The sequence below is a fragment of the Oncorhynchus clarkii genome, chromosome 22 (genome assembly GCF_045791955.1).
Source record: "Oncorhynchus clarkii lewisi isolate Uvic-CL-2024 chromosome 22, UVic_Ocla_1.0, whole genome shotgun sequence".
Classification (NCBI taxonomy): Eukaryota; Metazoa; Chordata; class Actinopteri; order Salmoniformes; family Salmonidae; genus Oncorhynchus; species Oncorhynchus clarkii.
In genome coordinates this window covers 11,221,809-11,241,028 of record NC_092168.1, presented here as the reverse complement: position 1 = coordinate 11,241,028, position 19,220 = coordinate 11,221,809, and the positions used below count along the sequence as shown (strand labels likewise).

General features: G+C 41.0%; 1 protein-coding gene across 1 annotated transcript in view; it reads left to right on the top strand.

The window, feature by feature from the left end:
* The first annotated feature begins 596 nt into the window (after nt 1-596).
* LOC139380347 (aspartate--tRNA ligase, cytoplasmic-like) overlaps nt 597-19,220 on the top strand; it is a 32,238-nt gene continuing 13,614 nt past the window's right edge. Inside the window, exons 1-7 of the mRNA XM_071122961.1 lie at nt 597-769; nt 10,549-10,651; nt 10,863-10,892; nt 11,065-11,122; nt 11,775-11,867; nt 15,699-15,801; nt 18,848-18,950. Of these exons, the coding sequence (XP_070979062.1) occupies nt 747-769; nt 10,549-10,651; nt 10,863-10,892; nt 11,065-11,122; nt 11,775-11,867; nt 15,699-15,801; nt 18,848-18,950 (513 nt within the window). The 5' untranslated portion in view covers nt 597-746. The remainder of the gene's footprint in view (nt 770-10,548; nt 10,652-10,862; nt 10,893-11,064; nt 11,123-11,774; nt 11,868-15,698; nt 15,802-18,847; nt 18,951-19,220) is intronic.

The following is a 19,220-nucleotide window of genomic DNA, read 5'->3' as shown; positions in this document are numbered from 1 at the left end:
TAGTTATGTTGTTAAGCAGTTTATAATAGCATGGTTGGTGTTTATGGTGTATTGTCAATATACCATGGCTAAGGGCTGTATCCAGGCACTCCGTGTTGCGTTGTGCATAAGAACAGCCCTTAGGCGTGGTATATTGGCATTTTTATATGACCTACAGCCATTGAATTCTACCATGCATATTATACTGTGTGTTATATGGAAATAATGCACGCTCCAGAATGACCTTCAAGCCAACCAGAAACAACTATTCAACAATGCCATGGTATAACGTTCATTAAAATATGTAAATCATTGTTATTTAAATATGTTGGTAACAGTTTTAAAAAAGCAAAAAAGCATGCGAGGCAGTGCTATCGTGAATACAGTCACAGGTCAATTGGTTGACTGGCCCTCACTGGTAAATGGGTTGACTACTCTGGCGCGACAATGTCATTTACCTGGGACTGTATTTATGATACAGCACTGCCTCTTGTGCCTTATTGCTTAAATAAAAAGTGTGAACATCCATATTATCGATCTTTCATTATTATTATAAAAAAAAAGAGAGATTTCCACAGCTCTGGCGGAACTATTGTTCTTTGCCACAGTTTCTACCCGGATTGAGTGAAACTCCTTTCCTTTGCATCAGGTCCTTCTACGACCACCAATGCATGTGGACAGATGATGTGGTGACTCTGTCTGATAATAATAGTCAAGAAACGTTTGATATCTAGCCACCTTAACTTCCCAAAATAACCATAAGTGTCATGACTAAAGACGCTGTCCAAGGGTAAGAGAAAATGATCAGCGTTCTCATTTCTCAATGTTTTAACGTTAATTGCTAACGTTAGCATCTGGCTTGCTAATGCAGGTGATTTCTAAAGCAATTGAATTTATCAGTTTTCTACCAATAAATAAACTGACGTTAGTTTGCTAGCTAGGCAATTGCAAACATGTAACTGGCCATTTTTGCATAGAAAAAGTCAAGCATAGCAGCTACAGTTAAAGTGTGACAGCTAGCTAACGTTAGCAACTGACGACAGTGAACTAACTTGTTAGTAGGAGCTAGCTAGCATTAGCAAGCTAATCATGCATGCACGCGAATGTCTTCTGACCGTGCCATCATGCACCAAATCAAGTTTTGTCATATAGACGTGTTTAGCAGATGTTATTGCTGGTGTAGTGAAATGCTTGTGTTTCTAGCTTCAACAGTGTCATATCTAACAAGTAATATCTAACAATTTCACAATAATACACACAAATCTAAAGTAAAGGAATGTAATTAAGAATATATAAATATTTGGATGAGCAATGTCAGTGCGGCATAGACTAAGATACAGTAGAATATGATAGAATACAGTATATAAATTAAGCAAAAAAAGAAACGTCCTCTCACTGTCAACTGTGTTTATTTTCAGCAAACTTAACATGTAAATATTTGTATGAATATAAGATTCAACAACTGAGACATAAGCTGAACAAGTTCCACAGACATGTGACTAACATAAATGGAATAATGTGTCCCTGAACAAAGGGGGGGTCAAAAGTAACAGTCAGTATCTATTCCTTCGACGATAAACGTGAATCCGACCATCACCCCTGGTGAGACAAAACCGCGACTCGTCAGTGAAGAGCACTTTCTGCCAGTCCTATCTGGTCCAGCGACGGTGGGTTTGTGCCCATTGGCAACGTTGTTGCCGGTGATGTCTGGTGAGGACCTGCCTTACAACAGGCCTACGAGCCCTCAGTCCAGCCTCTCTCAGCCTATTGCGGACAGTCTAAGCACTGATGGAGGGATTGTGCGTTCCTGGTGTAACTCGGGCAGTTGTTGTTGCCATCCTGTACCTGTCCCGCAGGTGTGATGTTCGGAGGTACCGATCCTGTGCTGGTGTTGTTACACGTGGTCTGTCACTGTGAGGACAATCCTGCCTCCCTGTAGGGCTGTCTTAGAGTGCGCAAAGCTGTCATCAAGGCAAAGGGTGGCTACTTTGAAGAATCTCAAATTTTATTTTATTTGTTTAACACTTTTTTGGTTACTACATGATTCGAAAATAGTACAAATAAAGAAAAACCCTTGAATGAGTAGGTGTGTTCAAACTTTTGACTGGTACTGTATATATTTGCATCTACTGTGCATTAAACAACTACAATTGGCGGGGTTAAATGTAATGAAGACCATGCTCACAGCAGATGTAGGCTAGTCCAGAAGGGATTTGACAGCAGAGGGAAGGTGTCATGGGGGCAGCAGAAGTCCCAAAAAAGTGGAAACACTGTAATAATGAGTGAAAGTTAGCCTAGGCCTATGTGTACAGTAGCCTAGGCCTATTCATTAAAGTTAAGAATGAGTATTGTGCCTAATGAATCAGTTAATGTCATTTTACTTTAACTTATTCAATTCTTTGTTTTCTGTTAATGATTAGTACTTTATTCGTCTGTGCATGATGGCACCCGTTAACATATTTAGACTGACTCACTGAGTTTTCCATTTGGAGGAATATGTCATCTGTGAAACTAGATGGCATTAACTGTATTGCTCCCTGGTCAGGGGTCCTACCACCAATTTCCTCCTCTCCTCATTGTGTTTTAATGCCACTGGATATGTAGATGGGTGTGAATGTGCTTAATTCCCCTCACTCATCCTGGCTATATTGTCTATTGACATACTCGTATGGTTCCCAGGGGTTGCTATGATCGTATGACAGAATTTGAGGATTTGCCACATAATTCAATGTCAGGAATTTTTAGTTTGGGTGAAAGATTGCCTAGTGGTCATTTCCATGTTTAAGACCCCATGAGCACCACATTGAAGTTTATAGGAGCATATCCATTTTGGTATTAAATGAATGCTAAGAGTCTATATTTTGGGGAAATTAAGGCATAGTTATGTTTTTCAACCATTTTTCTATCCTAAAAATGATTAATAAAGCAAGGCTTTGATATCTGGTCACACAGATGGAAAAGGGTTCTGAAAAAAACATCTACTAGAAAAAGTCTTAAGGTTTTAGAAAGTACATCAAAACACAGTAATGTTGAAGTAAAAGCCGGAAGTTATTTATCTTCGTTAGTTTAGGAATTATTGCCTAGTCATTCTGTTACCAACAGAATGAGAAGACACTTTCTCTACCCCATTAGGAGGGAGGATTATGAAAGTTCACAGAAGTAACAAGTACAGGTAGACCTACCAATTAGTTAAATTGTATCAGTAAAAACTTTGTTCATGAATTATTAAAGCCCCCAAGCATTCCATTTTTAAATCCTCACTGTATATGGAATAAATCAATGTGTGTTTATTTAATGAAAAATTAATTCCAAAATATATAGTTTTAATCATTTATTTCCCTGAGCCTCCTTTGTCCATTGAAATGCTTAGTCTGAGTGTGAGGGATATGAAACAAATGTAAAGATATTTAAATACAAAGCTCTGATTGGTTGATAGGGTGTTCTAGAGCCCAGTCCCTTACCCGTAGGAACAGTCATTGGTCTATTATAATCAGATCACATTGTGGCCAAAAGTTCCATCTCACTTGAATTACAGTAGAGCCCACAAAAGTAGAGTACAGTATAATGTAATGTACTCTAATGATGGGGGTGAAAAATCGCTACAATTACTTATTTTTTAATTTTTTTGTTACTGTAGGTAGCGTCAGCTAGCGCTAGATGGCTATACCTGCGACAAAACTCAGATATTTTTCATCCTATAGCTTGTTCTCCATCTTTTTAATTGTGAGCCAACATGTTTTTAGCACTTTTTTTTATCCCCTGATTTATTATGTTTTGTCATGCTCTCTCTTGTCTCTGCAGCAGACATACACTGAGTATACCAAACAAGAACAAGATGGTGCCGACAGATATGGCAGCTCTGCTTCTAGCTCCTAAGCAACTTTGCTGTGTATTGTTTTTTTGTGCGTTATTTCTTATATTATTAGCCCAGAAGATTTTTTTGTACACGCATTTTGCTACACCTGCAATAACATCTCCTAAGTATGTGTATGTGACCAATAACATTTGAATTGATTTTGATTAGGAACCCCTTCCTAATATTGATTTGCAACGCCACTTTTGCCCCCAAAACAGCCTCAATTTGTCGGGGCATGGACTTTACTAGGTGTCAAAGGTGTTCCACAGGGATGCTGGCTAGGGTTGCACATTTTGGGGAATATTCAGAGGTGGAAACTTTCCATGGGAATATAGGGGAATTAACGAAAATGTATGCAAATTATTATTAATACCATTTAAATGTAGATGTTTTTTGCATTGGATATATTTATCATATCAAATTGAGACGTAAACCTTTTACCTTATCAAAAGTAGACATAATTGCAAATGATTAAATCCTTCCAATAGAATAATAAATAATAATAATTTAGTTCTAAATTGAACTTGAATTAAATGAGTTGACTCTTCACATGGGATGATTTCACTGAACAACAAAGGGAATATTGAATGATCCCCAATGATCCATCGCATCTCCCAATAACGTTTTCAACATCTGTAAAATGATAGTCTAGAAAGTAAAGTTTTGGTTGTCTTCCTCTCAGACTTCCATGTCTTCTCCCTGGACCTCCTCAATGTCCACCTCTTGAACATCAGACTCTGAGGCCTCATCTTCACTATCACTTTCCAGCCTTGTTGAGGATGGCTCGTTGTCAGGCTCAAAAAGCCTCAAATCTACCCAGATGGCCACCAGTTTTTCAACCCTTGTATTGGTCAGCCTGTTGAGTGCTTTGGTGTGTGTTCCCAAATATGGACCAGTTGCGCTCTGAGCCAGCTAATGTTGGTGGGATTTGGAGGATGATGTAGGCAACGGGAAAGAGCCTCAGCTCCACAAAGATCCTTCCACCAGGTGGCTGATGAGATATGTTGGCACGACTGCCATATTGCAACTCCATCCCAAAGCCCTTGCTTGGAAGTGTACTTCGCCAGACTGCCATGAACCTTGCCCTCATCCAGGCCAAGGTGGCGAGACACGGTAGTGATGACTCTATAAGCCTTGTTGATCTCTGCACCAGACAGGATGCTCTTGCCAGCATACTTGGGGTCCAACATGTACACTGCGGCATGTATGGGCTTCAGGCAGAAGTCTTCACGCTTTTTGATGTATTTCAGAACTGCAGTTTCATCTGCTTGGCGCAACAGTGGAGTGGGCAGGGCCATACGGATTTCTTCTCTTACATCTGCAAGCAGAGTCTGAACATCAGACAGGATGGCATTGTCTCCCTCAATCCATGCAATGGCTACTGCTATAGGTTTCAGGAGTTTCAGGCTGCTTACTACTCTCTCCCAAAATACGTCATCCAGGAGGATCCTCTTGATGGGTCTGTCCATATCGGCAGACTGTGATATGGCCATTTCTTGGAGACTCCTTCCCCTCAGGAGACTGTCAAACATAATGACATCACCACCCCAATGGGCAGCTTCATTGTGGTGCTCTTATTCTTCTCACTTTGCTTGGTGAAGTAGATTGTTGCTATAACTTGATGACCCTTCACATACCTAACCATTTCTTTGGCTCTCTTGTAGAGTGTATCCATTGTTTTCAGTGCCATGTGTTTCTTGAGGAGCAGATTCAATGCATGAGCAGCACAGCCAATGGGTGTGATGTGAGGGTTGGACTCCTCCACTTTAGACCAAGCAGCCTTCATGTTCGCAGCATTGTCTGTCACCAGTGCAAATAACATCTGTGGTCCAAGGTAATTGATGACTGCCTTCAGCTCATCTGCAATGTAGAGACCCGTGTGTCTGTTGTCCCTTGTGTCTGTGCTCTTGTAGAATACTGGTTGAGGGGTGGAGATGATGTAGTTAATTATTCTTTGCCCACGAACATTCGGCCACCCATCAGAGATGATTGCAATATACAGTCTGCTTTCTCTATGATTTGTTTGACCTTCACTTGAACTCTGTTGAACTCTGCATCCAGAAAATGAGTAGATAAAGCATGTCTGGTTGGAGGGGTGTATGCTGGGCGAAGAATATTCAGAAATCTCTTCCAATACACATTGCCTGTAACCATTAGAGGTGAACAAGTTGCATACAACTCGAGCAAGACATTCATCAGCATTTCTCTGACTATGTTCCTCTATTGAGTCAAAAATACTTCTTATTCCAGGAGGACCATGAGCTGTTGCTTTCGATAAGGTGTGATTCATCATTTTCACTTCGACTAGAAGTAGAGGGACTTTTGTCAGAGGTTGCTTGTTGTGAGCGCTGAGGGAACTTTCTTTATGTACTTGGCCAGATGATTCTGCATCTTTGTTGTATTCTTCACATTTGTTTTGGCACAGTATTTGCAAATGTACAAAACTTTTCCTTCTACATTAGCTGCAGTGAAATGTCTCCACACATCAGATGGTGCCCGTAGCATTTTCCTGTAAAAAACAAATACAATTCCATGTATAGATAAATAGTTAAGCAGTTAGATTAAACAACTCCTTTGTAAGACAAATGTTTTAAAATGAAATATGTATGGAAACAGGTGAATTAACACTCCTCAATAAGCAGGCTCAAGCAAGCTCAAACCCACATGGTAGCAAAAACGAACCAGCAGAAATTGTTAACAAGTTGATTTAAACACACTTTGCTGTAGGCTACTATTTACTAGTTAACTTCTTGACGCACCCATCCCGTTAGTGGGATCATTTTCATCAACATCCGCTGAATTGCACAGCGACAAATTCTAATTAAATTACTAAAAATATTTAATTTTCAGGAAATCACAAGTGCACTATAGCAAAACACAGCTTAGCTTGTTGTTAATCCACCTGGCGTGTCAGATTTCAATAAAACTTTTTGGCGAAAGCATAACAAGCGTTTATGTAAGAACATCTCTCTCAGTAGACAAAATATTACAAACAGCTAGCAACCAAGTAGATTGTTCACGATCAGAAAAACAATAAATTAAATCGCTTACCTTTGATGATCTTCGGCTGTTTGCACTCACGAGACTCCCAGTTACACAATAAATGTTCCTTTTGTTCCAATAAGATGATTTTTATTTCCAAAATACCTCCATTTGTTTGGCGCGTTATGTTCAGAAATCCACAGGCTCGAGCGGTCACGACATCGCAGATGAAAATTCCAAATAGTATCTGTAAAGTGTGTAGAAAGGCGAGCGAGAGAAAATGGCTGTTGCGCATGAAAAACTCTGCTGGCACCCAGCCATCCACTGATGCGATGGGTTCTTTCACGCTCATTTTTCAAAATAAAAGCCTGAAACTATGCCTAAAGACTGTTCACAGCTTGATGAAGCCATAGGAAAAGGAATCTGGTTGATATCCCTTTAAATGGAGGCAAGGCATCCAATGGAACAGAGAGCTTTCAGGAAAAACAGCACTTCCTTGTTGGATTTTCCTCAGGTTTTCGCCTGCAATATCAGTTCTGTTATACTCACAGACAATATTTTGACAGTTTTGGAAACGTTAGTGTTTTCTATCCTAATCTGACAATTATATGCATATTCTAGTTTCTAGGCCTGAGAAATAGGCAGTTTCAAATGGGTATGTTTTTTAGCCAATAACGAAAATACTGCCCCCTACACTCAAGAAGTTAACAAAAAAATAATGTTTGTCATATACAATATATTCCCCCCACCCAGTATTGTAATCAAAACTTAACAGAAAGTGTGTAGTCATTGGCTCAGACAGTGTAATACTGTGGGCTCAATTGAATTTCATTAGTGTGCAAGATCTTGAGAATCAGCTGTACATGTGATGGAATTGCAACCCACTGCATGCACTGCACATGTGATGGAAGAATGCACTGTGCATGCAGTGGGTTGCAATTCCATTGAATTGGGGATAGTTTAACCAAAATATGCTACAAGACCTATGATTGCCTTGTGTATCCCACAAAAAAGGTTCACTGTTTTAAGCTAAACATTTTGATGAATTTAAGCAAAATTCCCCAAATTCCCGTGCTTAACTTCCCAAGAAAGACAAATTTCGGAAATTTACCAGAAGGTTTCCGACACTTTGCAACCCTAATGCTGGCCCATGTTGACTCCACTGCTGCCCACAGTTGTGTCAAGTTGACTGGAGGTCCTTTGGGTGGTGGACCATTCTTGATACACACAGGAAACTGTTGAGCTTGAAAAACAGCGTTGATGTTTTTAACACAAACCGGTGCACCTGGCACGTACTACCATACCCTGTTCAAAAGCACTTAAATCTTTTGTCTTGCCCATTCACCCTCTGGATGGCACACACACACAATCCATGTCTCAAGGCTTAAAAATACTTCTTTAACTTGTCTCCTCCCCTTCATCTACATTTTGAAGTGAATTTATCATGTGACCTCAATAACTCTTAAGGCACACCTGTTGATTTAAATTCATTCCAGGTGACTACCTCATGAAGTTGGTTGAGAGAATGCCGAGAGTGTGCAAAAAGTTGTCATCAAGGTAAAGGGTGGCTATTTGAAGAATCTCAAATATAAAATATATTTTGATTTATTGAACACTTTTTTTTGGTTACAACATGATTCCATATTTGTTATTTCATAGTTTTGATGTCTTCACTATTATGCTACAATGTAGAAAATAGTAAAAATAAAGGAGAACCCTTGAATGAGAAGGTGTTCTAAAACCTTTGACCGGTGGTGTATATTTTAAAGTGAAAAAAGCTATTAAGATTTCCTTTGCGAAAGAAAACAAGTTGACCGGGAATTGGTGTAAAAACACTGGTAGGTGCTTCAGGTCGTTCTTTTAAAATCATGTGCACAACGTAATCTAATGCTGTTGTGAATGTTGTTTTGTATTGCTATTTATATCACCGTTCTCCCTTGATCAGTGTTATTTCCTGTAGACCATTTACTGTCTTGAGTACAATGAAACCTCTTGACTATCACAGGTTGTGTATTAGAAGAATACCTCCTGTCTTGCGACACCTAACTGGTTAGTAATATTATTATCGTGTTCTGTGTCCTAGAGATGAACGTACTTTGGCGCGAAAAGTGCAAATCAATCCCAGAACAACAACAAAGGATCCTGTGAAGATGCTGGAGGGAACGGGTACAAAAGTATCTCTAGCCACAGTAAAACAGAAGCCACTGCTCCAAAACTGCCATAAAAAAGCCAGACTACGGTTTGCAACTGCACATGTGGAAAAATATCATACTTTTTGGAAAAATGTCCTCTGGTCTGATGAATCAAAAATAGAACTGTTTGGCCATAATGACCATTGTTATGTTTGGTGGAAATAGGGGACGCTTGCAAGCCGAAGAACACCATCCCAACCATGAAGCATGGGGGTGGCAGCATCATGTTGTGGGGGTGCTTTGCTGCAGGAGGTACTGGTGCACTTCACAAGATAGATGGCGTCATGAGGGAGGAAAAGTATGTGGATATATTGAAGCAACATCTCAAGACATCAGTTAGGAAATTAAAGCTTGGTCGCAAATCGTTTTTCCAAATGGACAATGACCCCAAGCATACTTCCAAAGATGTTGCAAAATGGCTTAAGGACAACAAAGTCAAGGTATTGGGAGTGGCCCTCACAAAGCCCTGACCTCAATCCTATAGATCATTTGTGGGCAGAACTGAAAAAGCGTGTGTGAGCAAGGAGGCCTACAAACCTGACTCGGTTACACCAGCTCTGTCAGGAGGAATGGGCCAAAATTCACCCAACTTATTGTGGGAAGCTTGTGGAAGGCTACCTGAAACTTTTGACCCAAGTTAAACAATTTAAAGGCAATGCTACCAAATACTAATTGAGTGTATGTAAACTTCTGATCCACTGGGAATGTGATGAAAGAAATACACGCTGAAATAAATCATTCTCTACTATTATTCTGACATTTCATGTTCTTAAAATAAAGTGGTGATCCTAACTGACCTAAGACGGGCAATTTTTACTAGGATTAAATGTCAGGAATTGTGGAAAATTGAGTATAAATGTATTTGGCCAAGGTGTATGTAAACTTCCGACTTCAACTGTAGGCTTGATACCCTTGTAGTCCTTAATCCCATTGACCAAGAATTTGAAGCAACCTATTAGTTCCCTAATAGTTGTGTCCATTGTTAGGTTGATGAGCCATGTTGCTGTCCAGGCTATGTCGTTAGCAATTAATGTCCACATCCTTATTTGTCTTCACAGTAGACTGATTGTATTCTGTCCAGCTCCCCTTGAGTTATTGAATTGTCAGCATAACACATTGTTTGCAAATAAAGGCACCACTAGTTATCCAGATGAATGCTATCATAACAAGGTTATCCGTATCTACTATTCATTTCGAGGGCTTTTCTCCTTTGGAGGTGATTAGAGAGGAATAGTAAAAGCATTGTTCTACTCCCCAGCTCATACCAGCTTTGTGTTTATCCATCTAATCTCACTGTGTGACAGTGTAAACACCTTTCCCCGCTCCATCCCAGAGTTCACATGCTAACTGCTGTGTTTGAAAGCATGTGAAAACAATAGGATTAAAGGTAGACAAACTTAAAAGCCTGTCATTGGGACAGCAAGCCAGAGGTGGTGATGGCTTGAATTAACTGGTCAAAAACTTCCTACAGGAAGCTGGAAAAATAGACCTAGGATGTGGACTTAAATGTTTTGCGTTGTTCTGGACTTCCTGTTGCAGAGCCGCGGAGGAGGCGGACCAGGCCCAGTCGAAGAAAGGCCTGAAGAAACAGCAGAAGGAAGCGGAGAAAGCGGCGAAGAAAGCTGAGAAGCAGGCCAAGCTGGTCAGTGGGTTTTATCTGCCTCTCTGCCCCTCACAGCTGTTGACGTGACGTGCGGAGGGCACAATCGGGCAAGGGAGGGGGGTTCCATTGTTTATCAGTTATATTTGTCATAATATCAGTCCACTAGCTGTTTCCAATACAAGGCCCTTTATCAGGATTCATCAGGATGTCCCGTTGCATTAACTAACTGTTTTGCCTCTATTGTTTTCAGGCTGCTGACACACAAAGCACAGATGAAGATGTAAATATCCTGGGGGATCAATTCACTTTTTCAGTTTTCAGATGTTACTTATTGATTTACACCTTTTCTATATGGTGGAATGTTAAATGAATATTACATTTTATGCACCTCTGATGTTTCCTTTAATGCTATTGTATTTAAATGTTTAGCAGATTATTTGTTATTTGTGCAGGACTTTGCCAAGGATCGGTACGGTGTCCCCCAGATGGTCCAGTCCCAGCAGAAACTGGGTCAGTACAGTCAGCAGCTTCCTCCTCCTCTTTGTTCTTCAAAACAAACATATTATATACAGAGGATATCTCTATTTCAACAACCATGTTTACTACTACTTGTTAAGTAATATAGACAACGTGATTATATCTGAGTGACTCAGGGACATGGCGTCAGTAGTGGCAGTAGTAGAGACGGCCTAGATATCAAAGATGATTGTGGTGACTAATAGCCTGCCATTGCTCCCAGATAAACGTGAAAGAAACTGGGTCGTCCACCTGTCTGCCTGCTCTTTCAGCTCCAATGGCAGAGAACAAAGTTTGTTTCTCACCTGCATGCCTGTCCTTGGGGATGAGGAATGATAGAGACAGCCAGCCTGCCTTTCATGTGGGTGGAATCAGGTTCAGCCAAATGGGCGGCTCACAGCCGTCGGGGCGCATGAGGCCGCTCTCTGTCTCAACTAGCTGATCGTAATAACGTTAAGCATGCCTCAGAGTGACATGGCAAAGCCGAGTCCATTTGTCATAAGGCGCAGAGAATGGGGCGACTTCTATGCAGTGTTTCATATTTATGACTTTTGTTCTCCTCGTAATATGAGTGTGTGTGGGGGGAAGGGGGTATATGGTCTTTTAAGTTGTATTGAAAGGTGCTCTTTTCTGCCCTGTGAGCCAGACAGGGTGTTGGTGCGTGTCCATAAGCTGACACCTGAGAAGGCTGACCAGCTGATCTGGGTGCGTGCCAGGATTCACACCAGCAGAGCTAAAGGTGAGATTCTCCATCTTTGTCCAGCTTCATAACACACTTCCTCAGGCCACAGCCATGTTTCTTATCAGTGGTGGGAAAAGTACCCAATTCTCATACTTAATTAAAAGTATAGATACCTTAATAGAAAGCTACTCGAAGTAAAAGTCAGCCAGTAAAATACTACTTGAGTAAAAGTCTAAAAGTATTTGGTTTTAAATATACTAAAGTATCAAAAGTAAATGTAATTGCTAAAATATACCCAAGTAAAAGTATATATCATTTAAAATTCCTTATATTAAGCAAAGCAGACCGCATCATTTTCTTGTTTTTAAAATGTACAGATAGCCAGGGGCACACTCCAACACTCAGACATTATTTATAAAAGATGCATTTGTGTGTTTGAGTCCGCCAGCCCAGAGGCAGTAGGGATGACCAAGTGTTATCTTGAATAGTGTGTGAATTTGACCATTTCCTATCCTGCTATGCATTCAAAATGTAACAAGTGCTTTTGGTTGTCAGGGAAAATGTGGAGTAAAAAGTACAATATTTTCTTTAAGAATGTAGTGAAGTAAAAGTAAAAGTTGTCAATAATATAAGTAAAGTACAGATACTAAAAAAAGTACTTTAAAGTACTTTTACTTAAGTACCTTACACCACTGCTTCTAATCTAAATGGCTCTGTAACTGAACCTTAGGGTTTACCAAACAGATCACCAACTGTCCTTGGGCCAAATATCAGGGCCTAAAATGAACTATTTGGTTCACCAGTCACTGTAGCAGGTAGATCAAAAATCTTCCAGTCACTCAGATCTTTAACCAACAAAAATATTTCTTTGCCATAATTACATTCAAAAAACACAAAACAACAGATGACCATGCTTTCTATTGTTTCTGAAACAAGAAATGTATTCGTAAGAAGTAATGTGGTATATTGCTCAATTTAATTTCAGTTTTTGTTACTGGAGTCTTTTAACCAAAAAGTTCAGCTGCCCCTTTAAGGGCGTGCAGTTACCGTGGTAACGGGTCCACTCGAGTCATTGTGTGTGTGTGAGATTTGAGTTCTGACTAGGGCGTCTCTTCGCTATCAGTTGAAGCAGCAGACTCAAACTAACGTTGAAACAATGTACATTTTCAATGCGTTGGGCCAGTAATCGATAGGTCACTCGTTCGAATCCCCGAGCCGACTAGGTGAAAAATCTGTTGATGTGCCCTTGAGCAAGACATTTTAACCCTAATTGCTCCTGTAAGTCGCTCTGGATAAGAGCATCTGCTAAATTAGTTAAATGTAATTAGCCAAGAAACATGAGGACAAAGTTTCACTTTGTAAACTTTCAAGTAAATTAGACCAACTTTTATGCCTGTGTGCAGCGCCTCCAAAAATGAATCTATCAGCATTTCACTCAGTGCGCACAGCTTTCCTGCCAAGCAGTGTTACTTTGCGAGGTGGGTTATAGGATTCCTATTTCTTTGTGCAATTAGCAGCTATGAAACAGAACAGCAGAATAACTTTGAGAACGGCTACTGCAGCTTTTTTCTAACCCTGACTTCCACATACTTGACTTTTGACCATTGTTATTCTCAAATGTAACGTTCACACTGTGGAGCCCTGCAAGTTGACCACCCGCCAACGTGGCTGGTGAAATAGACATTATTTTCAGTCAACTCTCCTCAGGTTGGCAAATGTGGTCAACATCTACTAGAAATGTACACCATTTAGGAAAATAACTGCATGGTACCAGAATGGAGTTTTTCACCTTATTTGCAACCCGGGTGGTGAGGGACCTAGGGGATGGGGGTCGCAGAGTGCAAAGTTTTATATAACTTTGCACACTGCGGTCATGTCAGGAAATCAGCCATTTGAAATAAATTCATTAGGCCCTAATGAATTTCCCATGACTGGGAATACAGATTAGCATCTGTTGGTCACAGATACCTTTAAAAAAAAAAGGTAGAGGTATGGATCAGAAAAACCAGTCAGTATCTGGTGTGATCACCCTTGGCCTCATGCTGCGCAACACATCTCCTTCGCATAGAGTTGATCAGGCTGTGCACTATTATGCTGAAACATGAGGTGATGGCGGCGGATGAATGGCACGACAATGGGCCTCAGGATCTCTTCACAGTATCTTTGTGCATTCAAATTGCCATCGATAAAATGCAATTCTGTTCATTGTCCGTAGCTTATGCCTGCCATACCATAACCCCAGCACTACCATGGGTCTCTGTTCACAACGTTGACATCCGCAAACAGCTCGCCCACACAATGCCATACACGCTGTCTGCCATCTGCCCCGTACAGTTGAAACCGGGATTCATCCATGAAAAGCACACTTCTGCAGCATGCCAGTGGCCATCGAAGGTGAACATCTTCCCACTGAAGTTGGTTACAACGCCAAACTGCTGTCGGGTCAAGACCCTGGTGAGGACGACAAGCACGCAGGAGAGCTTCACTGAGACAGTTTCTGACAGTTTGTGCAGACATTCTCCAGTTGTTTAAACCCACAGTTTCATCAAATGTCCGGATGGCTGGTCTCAGACGAACCGCAGGTGTAGAAGCCGGATGTGGAGGTCCTGGGCTGGTGTGGTACTCGTGGTCTGCTGTTGTGAGGCCAGTTGGACATACTGCCAAATTCTCTAAAATGACGTTGGAGGTGGCTTATGGTAGAGAAATAAACATTAAATTATCTGGCAACAGCTCTGGTGGACATTCCTGCAATCAGCATGCATATTACACCGCCCTTTAAAACTTGAGACATCTGTGGCGTGTTGTGTGACAAAACTGCACATTTTAGAGCGGCCTTTTATTGCCCCCAGCATAAGGTGCACCTGTGTAATGAATGATCATGCTGTTTAATCAGCTTCTTGATATGTCACACCTGTCAGGTGGATGGATTATCTTGGCAGAGGAGAAAAGCTCACTAACAGGGATGTAAACAAATTTGTGCAAAACATTTTAGAGAAATAAGCTTTTTGTGCATATGGAACACTTCTGGTATCTTTTATTTCAGCTCATGAAACTTGGGATCAACACTTTACATGTTATGTTTATATTTTTGTTCAGTACAGATTCCTCTGTAGGTATTACACAGGCACATGCAAGTTCCTTTTTGAAAAGTTTGAAAACTCAGACCAAAGCTCAGTTATTTAAATGGCACCACAAACTTGGATTAAATGTAGTCATTTTCCGAGGTTGTCTGAGTTTGAGTCTATAATACAATGAACTCAGTGAGCCTTGCCTTAGTCGGATCCCATCCAGATGATTCGAAACATCGAGCACGTACACATCTGTGCTAACAATATGCTAATCAATAAACCATCATATTGTGATGATCTCGCGGCGGCTTCCTTCCAGGAAAACCCCTCCGTTCATTCATTCAACTCTACAGTGAAGGATGTCCTTGAGAGCAGAATAACATCCTGATTTACACTGGGATGAAGTGAATGTTTTTTTTGTAATCGGCCCTCCTCCAGTCAATGAACAGAGGAAACCACATCAAAGCACTTGGGTGGTCTCTGATGTTGGCATGATAGTTGACTAACTTCGTTTACCTTGGTCTTAAGGTGTGTGGTTTGGGAATTGGCTCTCGACACCCCCCCAATACACTTTCTTCAAAGGGTTGTCCGTTCACTGCTCTCTGACCGTTACCTGGAAATGCATTGAAAATGTTTATTTTTATTTTTTATGGGCGAGAGGTGGTATCTAAAGCAGGTATGACCTCTGCCATGTTGGCCTGAGATAGTGACCTGGCATTGTATAGAACCATGGCTCCTTTTTTGACACGTGCATTAGGAGTTGCTAGACCCAGTTAGAGGTACCCAGCTGATGTCTATTGTGTTGTTGTGGTCATTATAGGGAAGCAGTGCTTCTTGGTCCTGCGTCAGCAGCAGTTTAACGTGCAGGCCCTAGTCGCCGTGGGGGAGCGTGCCAGCAAGCAGATGGTGAAGTTTGCCGCCAAGTGAGTACAAGACTGCATTTCCTGGTGGCCCCCGACAAACAATGGTGGGAAAAGCTGGATCCTAATGGGCTCCCGATTCATTTTCACACATTCTGAAAGAATTGTTAATTTTTCAGCTCCCGACAAATGGGTCCACTTTTTCAGATGGGATACAGTACAGAAGTGTTTAATGGAGCCGTTCCTGCCCAGATAAGAGTAGATACAATATATACAGTACATCAAAGTTGAAGAGGTAGTTAAGAGCCTGAGTATCATTAGTCATTCTGGGGTCAGAGTCAAATTAGTCCATTACTGGAGCTTTTTATGAAAAGCATAACAATAAGAGGATACTGTACTTTTCCATACCAAGCATGTGATATGTTCTCATCTCTTTCAGTTGACTTGATTGCACCTGACAGTAATGAATGACTCTTAACACTCGTTACAAACTATGAAGTGTAAACGGGAGGACGAGATAGGTCAAACGCCACTTGTTTTGTGATCAGTAAATCACTCCAATACGCTTGGAATGTGGAGACAAACGTCAAAACATTAACTTTACTGGAGACACCTTGGAGACAGTGTCGCGTTGGCTAGCAAAGAGATTTGTGGTGGCTAATTAACAGTAAATAAGTGAATTGTTTAAAGTTAGACCCACATTTAGCCAGCAAAAATGATTAACAATTAACAATCACTCCTACACTCTTATTCTAGCTACAATAGCGCTGCTTTGCCAATAACATGTCTCCAAAAATGGCAGTGTCTCCAGTTGTTTACATGTAGCGATTGTGACGCACCTTCCATGCGTATTTGGGGCGGCAGGTAGCCTAGTGGTTAGAGCGTTGGACTAGTAAACGAAAGGTTGCAGGATTGTATCCCCTAGCTGACAAGGTACAAATCTGCCGTTCTGCCCCTGAACAAGGCAGTTAACCCACTGTTCCTAGGTCGTCATTGAAAATAAGAATTAGTTATTAACTGACTTGCCTAGTTAAATAAAGGTAATAAAAATGAATTCCACTTAATGTCACATGTTTGCCAGACCCCAGAAAAGCTCTTACCAGGTCTCAGCCACTTGTTGGTTTCCTGCTGAACTAGGTCTATGTCAGGCTTAGACTGGTAGGGAAGGAAACTGACCACAAATAAAGGCCACACAAGTTATTTAGGCCAAGGCTCAAGTCCACCTCATTGACGGAAACTTCTGACCAGCCTTGTAAGTTGTATCAGAGTGGTTTGACCACTCTGTTTCCTCTCGACCTTTTGTGTGTAATGATACAATCTGAAGGTTGCTTCAGAGCTGGCTCGTATTCATTTGTGCAGGCCGAAGCAAAACTCTTTGCAACCGAGAACAAAAACAAGCATTTCTTATTGGACAAATTCAGCATAGAAATCCTGTGGTGCGATTCCTCAAATGATTTGGTTCCTTTTTCCTTTGCTTGTGTAATGTCATGTGGTTTGATGTGGCAGTTGATTGTATTGCACTTATTGCATGCAACCACTTACCCCATGGATGGCTCCTTCCCAAATAGCACTCTGTTCCCTGCATAATGTACCACTTTTGACTGCTCTGATCAAAAGTAGTGCACTATATAGGGAATAGGGTGCCATGTGGGATACTACCCATTTGATCCATGACTAAGCATCAGTCACAAACCAGCTTCTATCAAAGCATACTCAAGACAAATGTATAGTCAGGGTTGAGGCCCGCAGCTTCTGCACTAAATCCGCAGAGGTCTAAACATCCTGCCCCCAATCTTAACAATCCACATAATGCATATTGCACTCTGCCCAACATAATTTGATCTGCAAAACTATTGGCCCTAACAAGTTGTTCAAATCAAGCCTCTTAATGTTCTATGTTCCTTGAATTCTATGGACGCTTAGTAAGCTTTGCATTACAGGAGTCCTTTCATATTCATCAAGGTTGATTGAGGTTAGTGATGACATATAGAGAAGAGCTTGCAACACCTGTCACATATAGTATTTAAACTTCCCCATACAGAGTTATATTAGGGTTAGGGTATCCTCTGCGTCCCCGTCAACAATTTCCTCTACGTGTCTCGTTTTACGTTCTCTTACTAGAGCGTGTTAAACAATGCATTGAAATGTTTCACATATCTTTATAATACATAGTCCGTTGTTCGCTAAGACTATAGTAAGTAGCCTTGTCTGAGCCAGAGCGGTCCATAGGATCTCCTTTTTCTGTATTGTAAAGGCAGCTTGATGTACAAGTACAGCCCGTGGACAAGACACTAGTCCGGTCAATCAAAAGCCTTACTTGTATGACTCATTAGTTGATGGGCAGTGTTTATTGTCCCCAGGCAGGCTGGTAGGATGTTTGAGGGAGGAGGTTATTAATGTGGGCTTTATTTGTCTAACTGATCCTCGTAGTGGATGTCTGTGACTGAGGCAGCTGCAGAGGACTGACCGGGATTACCATTCACCACTGTCCTGTCTCTCGTTACTGCTTTTTAATGAGAAGAGGTGAAGGATTACACTGGGCTTGTTCCATCTGACTCCATGCTATGTGACAATTGGTATTGATAGCTCATCATATTTCTATAAGGCTCTGTTGGATCTAGAACAGTGAGAAAGGACAGCGGTGACAACTAACTGTCTTTCAGATAGTTGATTCATCTCTGTCTTATTGTTGTGTGGCCACTGGTGTTTTACTGTAGTTCATATTGGTGTCTCATTATGTTTATTTTTTATTTTTTACACGTTGTCCCAATAGACTGATTCAATCAAAAGAATATAGGAAATATATCTGTCAATATGGTCATATTGAAACCATCCAAACAATGTGATCCTGTGACATTTTACCTCAGGAAGAGTAGTGTCAGTGTTATGATTTGTTTTATTTTTTTTGAAAAAAATCCAAGTTTACCCTCCTCCCCCCACACACACGAACACAATTTTCTCAGCTTTTGAAACACTTCTGTAACTGTTTGAACTTCAATCAGGGTTTTGAATGGAAACTTTCAGTTCTCAGCTAGCCTCCCACTTGTTTGACTCCAATTGAACTGTGTAGACTTCTAAGCGCTGTGCTTCTCATCCCCCCCGTCTGTAGCATCAACAAGGAGAGCATTGTGGACGTGGAGGCGATGGTGAGGAAAGTGGAGCAGAAGATCGAGAGCTGCACTCAGCAGGATGTGGAGCTGCACATTGAGAGGGTAGGGCTGTCTGATGCTCCGTCTGACCACACCCACAGTCCAACAGACTTACTGTGGCGAAGGGACAGCCATTGACTCTCATTATTAATCAGAGAAACTACTGGTTAAAAGATAACTGTATGAGACTTGATTTGCTTTCTGATTTTGGAATTGTGGTACTTTCCTTTCCACTCTGCAGTTCAACTTGGAAAGTACCGTGAATGTAGAGGTATTCTAACTGTAAATCTATTTGAACCAACATCTTCTGAAAAATAAATAAAACTAAATCAC